This window comes from Lentinula edodes (assembly GCF_021015755.1).
Source record: "Lentinula edodes strain Le(Bin) 0899 ss11 chromosome Unknown C8R40scaffold_87, whole genome shotgun sequence".
NCBI lineage: Eukaryota > Fungi > Basidiomycota > Agaricomycetes > Agaricales > Omphalotaceae > Lentinula > Lentinula edodes.
This window is the reverse complement of record NW_025764393.1, coordinates 73886-82759: the sequence shown is the minus strand read 5'-3', so window position 1 is coordinate 82759 and position 8874 is coordinate 73886. Positions and strand designations below refer to the sequence as shown.

The following is an 8874-nucleotide window of genomic DNA, read 5'->3' as shown; positions in this document are numbered from 1 at the left end:
TGCTTAGGTCCTTCTCCAGTCCGCCGATTAGCGCGCGTGAAGATTTTACCACGCTTTTTCAGATTATCATTTCGGCTCACGTCACATTATCTTATCTGCACACCTTCTCACCAATTATTACAACGATCTTTGTCGGTCGCACAATGCTTGCTTAGGTCCTACTGAAACTGAGATCTGACACTGCGTTATCAATGGAGTTGGATATTGCGTCCGAATCACCATTCAACATTACCACTATTGCTCATGCATTGCTGGGAACCTGCACTAATGAAGATCAAGCATCTTCAGAAGATACTTACGCGGACTGAGGGAGAACCTACATGTTACCTGTGGTTCAATGAAGGCGGTGGCGTTGTGGACACGCACATGAAGATTGGTACTCCCTGCCACTTTCGTGTATGTGGCAGACAATGACATTCAATCCACGCTGACTGTCTCTACCCAGGCTTGTGCTTACGGAGAAGGATGTGATGGTCAGTGGCCAACTTTACCTATAGAGTTTGCACTAACTGTTTGCAGGATGTCTCACTGATTTGATTCCTGTGAAAGAACGTACCAACCCCCGATGGGTTGATACATCGCAGAACCTCGCAGTTGCCAACTTCAACGCCGTTGATCATACCGGTGCGCCATTGCCTGAGGCTCTGCTACCACAGACTCTGAATGGGGTGACCATTGATGTCGCTTTCACTTTACGTGATTGGAAGTTTGGTCACAATACTTTGGTACTGATGTACCAACATCACTTTTAGATACTTTTCAACAGAGAGGATACTGCTGCACACTAGAGTCAATTTTGCGATATAATGCGGGCCATTTTCGTTTTAGCTATACAGTTACATTAATTTGTAAGCTATGCACTGAACCAAGCAAGGTGTAGGGCCCCGAAGGGGTACACTAGTTCCAACAGTTCATTTCGAAGAATCGTGCTTCAGGCTGCCAATCAGTTCAGCGCTTAAAGACATCGATATCCTCAAATATCGTTATGGAAATAGTGATTGTGGTACCAAAGCATGCGTCTTGGCAGGCACTTGCAATCATAACCCAGCGGTATCAACGGCTACCGAACCACGCTTTCCCCTCGTCGTTCGTATAATAAGCTACATTTGTGGCGCTCCGCCATAAATATTATAGGACCCCGAATACGCTTTCCCCTTACATTCCGGTTTCCCCAGTCAATGCGGTAGCAGCAGGTTTTTCTCAAATGATAACACTGCCTCCCCTCCTACCCCCACACACTCTCATCACGGTGATTCGATGGCGATCGCCAGACCCCGCGTCTTAGTTTTACCCGTCCACCTCCTCGGAACAAGGTCAACCTCTTCGGCCCCAATGGAAGTGGAAAGAGCTCGATCCTCAACATGCCCTCCCAATTGCGAGTTTCAAACTACCAGAACCGTATCTTTCTCTTCCGCTTCTACCATTGAGAAACATGAAATGCTGCTACGCAATGGAATCTATTGCTTTCACGATACCAGCGGTTACGGAAATTCGCACGAACATGACTACGTCGAGAAGCTTTCCGATTTTATCTATGGCCTGTAAGATGGTGTCAGCCTTCTGGTCCTCCATTTGCGTGCACTCAAAATTACCAAGACTGTGTAGAGGATGTACTTTTTCTTCTATGAAGACTTGTGTCAACAGAAGATTCAGATCGTCCTTGTTGTGACCGCTTTAGAAGACGAAGATCTAGATATGGAGACATGCTGGTTGGGGAATAAGGCATCCTTTGCAAAGTATGGGATGTTCTTCTATGGCCATGTTTGCGGGACCACATACAAGGGTAAGAAGATGAGCAAAAGATATAGAAACCTATAAGAATACGAGACTTCAAAGAAAGCAATAGAAGTTTTCATAACGAGCCATTCGTTACATTCAGGAATTTTCGTGGTCGGTGACTCCCTTTTGATGATTGGTGTTGGCTCAAGAGTATGAATGCCCGATAATTGGTTCAATATACCTAATCCTAAATAAATCTTCAAATCCGTGTTTGAAAGACTGTTTCGGCCAGAACATACAATTATGCACGCCCTCAAGAAAAATCAGGAGTGTATCTACGAACAAGAAACAGTTGATAACTGTTTTGGAGCTGTCCTCCTCTGTGTCCTGGCGAGGATTTACCGGTACCTTCTAATTTCCAATTTTGTTTCTCAATTGCCAACCGTTTTGAGATTGTGAACACTGAGATCGCAGACCTCGATGGGTATGGTGATTCCGCTCAAGGAGTGGTACGATTTTGCTATTGGACTCTATTCGAGGGTTCACTCAAACGATCACGGCAGAGCCTGCTCATCCTGGGTTGTTCCAGTTCTTCGGCGCCTAACGTTCAGCTCTGAGGAACTAGAGCGGAGCTACAGCGACGAGGTGAAACAATGCGCAACTGATTCAATTAGTGTATGAACGATCCATATCTCGGACTCGCTACGGTTGACGTGTGTATACTCTGATACCTTCAAATTTCACAACTCATGATGTGCACTCCCAGACGCTTCCCAAGGATGCTTTAGCAGTAAATAAAGCAGATCAGACTGATGTTGTCGCTATTTCAAGCAATGAAGACCCTAACTCCAACGAGAAAATTACTGATACGGTTTTGCTTTCTGACTCCAATTAAGGTGAACTTACACCCTCTCTTCCAACGTTTGAGCTGAACCTTGAAATCTCTATATTTAAGTACAACCCACATTGGTTATCGGTGTAAGCAGGCTGAGTAGCCCTGAGCCTCAAATGACAGGCAGACACCCTCAAGACCCTCATCGAGTCATCGTCATCATCCTCGGCGTCAACATCACCGTTGTCGTGATTGAATCATTCTTACATGCAGAACAACTTCAAAAATGTACCACTCTCTGTATTTGTATTCGGACCTAATTCAAGAGTCGTCCTGTGCATCAGGACTGGCCTCTGCTTTGGCTCGAGCCATCGAGTATGCGATGAAGGGAAGATATTGTTTGTGACCGGTAACTGTCATTTTTGGATAACCTTCATTTAGTATAACTATATTCAGATATGGAAACACCCGACTCACTGTTACCTGCTTCCACTGAAGCTTGGAAAGCACGGGGAACACCATCCATTATCATTCTATCAATGTCATCTAATTCTTTTGCCTGACGTTTAACAATATCTCGTATTGAGAAATAGAATAGGCGCATAAGTTTGAGATCATCTGCAAAAACTATAATCTGTACTGTGTTTTCGCCTCTGAGGTCAGTGAGAAATCATCGATGTGGTGTTGTGAAACATCGTGCTCTATGAAGAGGTCATGTACACGGGAACGGCTTAAGACGGACACCTCCCGAAGCTAAGAGAATGTAGGAATAGTCGAAGCTTAGTGCAATATCAGAAGGAAAGGATGCAGACCTACTCACTCTAAATAATTGAGCTGGTGAGGGTGCATCTGGGCGGTGATCCAGATGGAGTACAAAGCTGCATGGACGGGAATGATGAATGCACAGATCCGATACATTCAACTACTCAGCGTACCAGTGTGTGGCAAGTTTATCTTTTTCCGACGCATTTGGTGATAGAGCCCATAGAGACCTTTATGTAAATGTTAAATGTTGTAGTCAGTAAAACCTAAGAAGTCCATATCATACAATTTCATAGTGTGAGCTTACCAGCTGGTCAAGGACATTCTCCATGTATTCATCCATTTCGAAAGTTTTTCGTTAGCGATGTGTATGTCTCTGTCACTTTCCGTGACCTCGCGGAGGTCTTTTGTAGTCTTGCAAGATTTTTTATGGGCAGACCAAGCGGCGCGTTGACATCCTCTTGAGCAATATCTGACGAACCTGAACCGTGCCATGGTGGATAATGTCATGAACTGCCAATATTCAAAGGAAAACACACGTAACTCACCGGCACTGAGCACAGGTGCGCAGATTATCCCGTCCAAACACTTTCATACAGTAGTTGCACATATCTTTTCCATAAGGAGGATCAGACATCTTCGTATTCGGGGTGAGACTCAGCCCAATAGTAGTAAGAGGCTGAACCTGATAGGGAGTTCGCAACACGTGTGCGTGACGGCAGTGAAAGTGACATGACTCTGAAGTTCTTCTATCTCATCCTGTTTGCATCTATATACACCGGATGATCCTTGAGAATTAACTAAAGGGCTTCGTAGGGATGACCATGGCTACGGTAAATTTGGATTGCATGGGAAAAGAGTGAGTGCTCATCGACGTGTGATACGTTCACTCCCCCAATAACACATTTCCTGTAGATGTTCCGCTGCTACAACAAATCATATTAAAATCCTCTTGTACTCCTTCCCTATCACAGACCCTGAATACTGCAGGCAGTTGGTTGAAAATTGGTTGAGTCGCCCGTGTTTTATAGTTCTGTGAAGAACCGTCCAACGCCGTAGGGAATTTGAACTCCTTCCAAGAACTCCCTCATACCGCACTAGATATGCTTGGCCCGTCAGCCCCGCTTCTACCTTCTCCATTCAACATCATCCTTTTCGGATCCACCGGATGCGGGAAAAGCTCTATCGTCAATATGTTACTTGGCCGAGAGGCTGCTCTCATGTCTAGTGGTGCATTAGGCTGTACCTTCGAAAACAAATCTTACAGTGTTACAATCGAGAGACAAGAATATCGTCTCTACGACACGACTGGTCTCGACGAGGGTACCGTTGGTACAGTTGTATCCAAAGATGCCCTCGTCAAGCTGTATCACCTCCTACGCGATTTACAGGGCGGTATCAGCCTTCTCGTCTACTGCATGTGAGGCCCCAGAATCACGGAGACGTTGGAGCGAAACTATAACATTTTTTATGACGGTTTCTGTTGGAAGGCCGTTCCCATCGTCATTGTAGTGACTGGACTTGAAGACCAAGAACCAACTATGGACTCCTGGTGGACTGAGAATAAATATGCATTCGACAAATATGACATGCATTTTGTTGACCATGCTTGCATCACCACCACGCTTGGAAAAAAGATGAAAAATGGAGAATTCAGGAACCAGGAAGAGTACAATGAATCGAAGGTGCTTTTGCGCGATTTGATCGTCGAGCATTGTCAAGATGCGAGACCTTGGAAAGTTGTAGGTCTTTTCAGTGATGCACAATTATGTGTTGATTCCTCCACTCAAGGAAACCAAAACTGGTTCGTAGCAGTCATAAAATGGCTCCATCGCAATCTACCTTCTTGGTTAGGGGATAATGTAGCCCCTTGCCTGGCGGACTTGTATGAGATGTTAAAGAGTTTCCTTCCTGAACAGGATGCTAGGGACATTGCAAATCGAGCGGACATGAAACCAGTATCCGATGCCTACCCTCGAATCGTAAACGACCGAATAAGAAGAAAGTGGCACCCACCCCGGCGACTGCGAATAAAAGCCTTCGCATTCGCATAGGATGTCATATTCCGTTTCTGGATGTTTCGACATGCCTCTCATTCCTCCTGTCTCTTTCGCCAATTAGTTGATTCGAACAGGCTCCGAACGATTTAAGTTTTGAATTGTTGGATGGTGATCGTCGTTTCTTTCCCTTTGATGCACGGCTGCAGCGCAACTTAGTAGACTGTAAACACTATTTTGATAATACTACGTTTGTTGGTGGAATGTCCTTGTTTCGGTATCGTTTTCATATTTGTGTGTGGAGTCGCCTTCTCACGTCTCTCTGCCAGAATAAACGCCCGAATTCGTGGAAGGTGTACAAATATGTTTCACCCGTGCATGCATTTTTCCTTGTCATTGACTTCCTTATTCACCGCAGAATCACAGTAAGATTGTTCTTGAGTTATCCATCGATCTCATATGAAACGAAAGACCCCAGAGACAGTTACCGCAAACGAGTTCCGTGGGTCCGGAAGTGTTTATAACGTTCATAGGCTCTTGGTTTCAAAATCCAGCCGCAAACAACCCCCCTTCAGAAATCGTGTCATGGAGCAGCACCCTCTCCCTGATCATCCTACCATTCCTGCTGAACGAATGACCATGCTTTCTAGGGAGCCTGACAAGTCTCCTCTGTCTCCCTCGTCACCCGTAAATATGATCACACCATCTCCTCTTTATCCTCGACGTAACGTGCTCTTGTTCGGCTCTTCCGGATGTGGAAAGAGCTCCATCATCAACATGCTATCCAATCGTGATGTTGTGCATACTTCTAGCGCAGCCGCTCCATCTATATTCGGCGTTGAAAAATATGAAGTGTCCTTAGACGGGAAGCTCTATTCCTTCCGTGATATCACCGGCCTCAACAATGGAAAGTTGAGTAATGGTGACTTGGTCTCCCCTGGCTGTATCAGTAGGCTCTCCGATTTGGTCCACACTGACCTGCAAGATGGAATCAGCCTCCTGGTCTTCTGTCTCCGTGCACCACGAATTACCGAAATTGCGCAGAAGAACTATTTTATCTTCTACGAAGTACTGTGCCAACGGAAGATCCCCATTGTCATGATTGTGATGGGGCTTAAAGATGAGGAGCCCGATATTGTCATGAAGTATGTAGCCCCTATCATTTTCCTTTTCTCACCGTCTCAACGCCCTTACTTGTACGATTACATCACTGTCAAATCCCATCGATTACTGACCCACCTGATCCCCATCATCGATTACTGATCCACCTGTTACCCTTCTCCTTCTACTGGCTTCCGCCACCTTCCTTGTTCCTAAACTGTACAGTATTACATTGTCATTTCTCGCAGATCGGATTATGTATATAAAGCCAACCCCTCACAGCCTGGTCCCTCATCTTGACCTCTCTGTCATTATCTGGGACCAGGTATGTGCTTACTTATTGTTACCTATGACTACGATACTCAATATATCTCTGTCATTATCTGGGACCAGTTTGCCTCCGCTCTGCTTAGTCGCTCCGCCTCACCGCCTTGCTTAGTCGCTCTGCCTCATCGCCTTGCTTAGTCACTCCGCTTCCCTGCTCCGCTAGTCACTCCGCCTCTGCCGCTTCGTGACATTAGGTCAAGATCCATTACTGCACTGACAGCCTACCGATAAGGTTGTCCTTGCAGGGTCTATAGACACCACGTCTTCCCCAGTTCCGCCCGACTCTGAAACACCTGTTGCCAGTATAGACTGCTTCGCACTCCCGCACGCACTTGACCCCAGAGACCAAGCTCACGCCCATAACAACGACGATACTTGGCGCGATTGCCAGTCTCAACCTTGCCCCAACGCCCTTTCGAACTCAATCCGAGAGCCACTCACTGTGAGCAATATCACCTTCTTGCCAATTCCCCAACCCCGATTGCCTACTCCTATCATGTCGACTCCTATTCCGCCTGCCACACCAGCCCCACCCGCCTCTGCAGAAGATCTCATGACTCAGCTGATTAAACAAGTAGCCAATCTTGCTACAGCCATGGAGGAACGCTCATCCTCCAAGTCCAGCATGAACAAACCCGAGGTATTCAAGGGAAAAGATAGCGCTGAAGCGCGTCGCTTCATGGCTCAGTTCCAGAACTGGGCATCGGAACAACCTGATCTCACCAAGAGTCAGGCAAAGCTTATCAAGTCAGCCCTAGGGTTCTTCACTGAAAGTGCAGGTGACTGGGCAACCCCGCATTTGCTACATTTCAATGCGGAACATCCCCCCTTTGGAGGAAATTGGGAGGAGTTCCTGAAAGAGTTTGGTCAACGCTTTGAGTCAGTAGACCCGGGTATGGAAGCTCGCAGCGAGATCAAAATCTCAAACAAAGTAAAGGTCAGACAGTCGCAGAATTTGCTCAGAAGTTCAAGGATATTGGGGATCGGACTGGAATGTCTGACATTGATTTACGAGAATGCTTCTTCACTGCCCTACTTCCGGAGATCCGACAAAATCTCATCATTGTAAACATCGCCCAAGGACTTGCTCCGACTTTGAAGGAGGCAATCAAACGAGCCATATCAGTGGACGTCTACATGCATGATCCCACCATGACTGGCCGGAACTCTGGACACACTCCCACACATGCTGCTCACACTACCCCTGCTGACCCCCACGCTATGGACATTGATGCAACCCACACTAGTAATGGGAATACTAGGGAGGCATTCCTAGCTCGCATGCGAGGACGATGCTTCGGCTGTGGAGCCCAAGGTCATGTCAAGCAAAACTGCCCACACCGAGAAACTACCTGCCGTTACTGTGGACGCCGAGGACATCTGGAAGCAGTCTGCCAAGACAAGTTCATGGGACTCGGACGAGACCGAGGCCGACGCCAGCAACCTCGACGCCAGCAGATATCCGCTACGGGACCCACACCATTCTCCCTATTCCCAAATGAATCCGTCCAGATTGCTTCCTCGACCCCAACATCTGCCCCTGCAACCGTACCTGCTACTCCGAGCCCCCCTAACCAGGACTTTTCTAACCAGATTGGTCAAATAAGGGAATTACTTGATCGTGCTAACGCTATGTCCTCCTCGTCCTCTGGCTTTCAACAGGGTTTTTAAAGGGGGTACCCGCCTCGGCTGCACCGAGAGTACCCCGTAATCAGTTTGTTATGTTCGCTACTTCTTCGTATGACTCGCACCCATCATGTACAATATCGTCGATCCGGGAATTAAACTCCATTTCCCCACATTTCCGAATTCATGCGAGACTAAGAGGAAGGAATCATAGTATAACAACTGCAGCCATGGTAGACTGTGGAGCTACTGCCCTGTTTTTGAACCAAGACTTTGCCACCCGGAACCATGTAAGATGTGCACCCCTTCATAAACCAATCGACGTCTTTAATATCGATGGAACACCTAACCGAGCGGGACGGATAACCCATTTTGCACGCCTAGCACTCACAGTGGATAATCAAGAGCGGTGGATGGACTTTCTGATCACCAACCTAGGGGCGAAGACGTCATCCTTGGACTCCCCTGGCTACGGAAGGTAAATCCGGAGATCGATTGGGAGAAAGGACG

At 46.9% G+C, this 8874-nt stretch overlaps 3 protein-coding genes across 3 annotated transcripts; 2 read left to right on the top strand and 1 right to left on the bottom strand.

The window, feature by feature from the left end:
* Window positions 1–243: 243 nt before the first annotated feature.
* C8R40DRAFT_1178605 (uncharacterized protein) lies at window positions 244–752 on the top strand (the record flags this gene model as incomplete). Its single annotated transcript, XM_046232894.1, has 3 exons — window positions 244–396; window positions 446–473; window positions 520–752. The coding sequence occupies 3 exons, from the start codon at window positions 244–246 to the stop codon at window positions 750–752; spliced, it is 414 nt and encodes a 137-aa protein (XP_046078913.1).
* Window positions 753–2872: 2120 nt separating this feature from the next.
* On the bottom strand, window positions 2873–3950 carry C8R40DRAFT_1075331 (uncharacterized protein; the record flags this gene model as incomplete). The annotated part of the gene is made up of 6 exons (XM_046226845.1): window positions 2873–2982; window positions 3029–3110; window positions 3372–3429; window positions 3487–3543; window positions 3621–3794; window positions 3862–3950. The coding sequence occupies 6 exons, from the start codon at window positions 3948–3950 to the stop codon at window positions 2873–2875; spliced, it is 570 nt and encodes a 189-aa protein (XP_046078912.1).
* A 505-nt stretch (window positions 3951–4455) lies between these two features.
* Window positions 4456–6417, top strand: C8R40DRAFT_1017889 (uncharacterized protein; the record flags this gene model as incomplete). The annotated part of the gene is made up of 2 exons (XM_046222955.1): window positions 4456–4708; window positions 6296–6417. Coding segments are annotated over 2 exons (375 nt in total), but the record flags the coding sequence as incomplete, so codon positions are not given.
* Between the last annotated feature and the right edge of the window lie 2457 nt (window positions 6418–8874).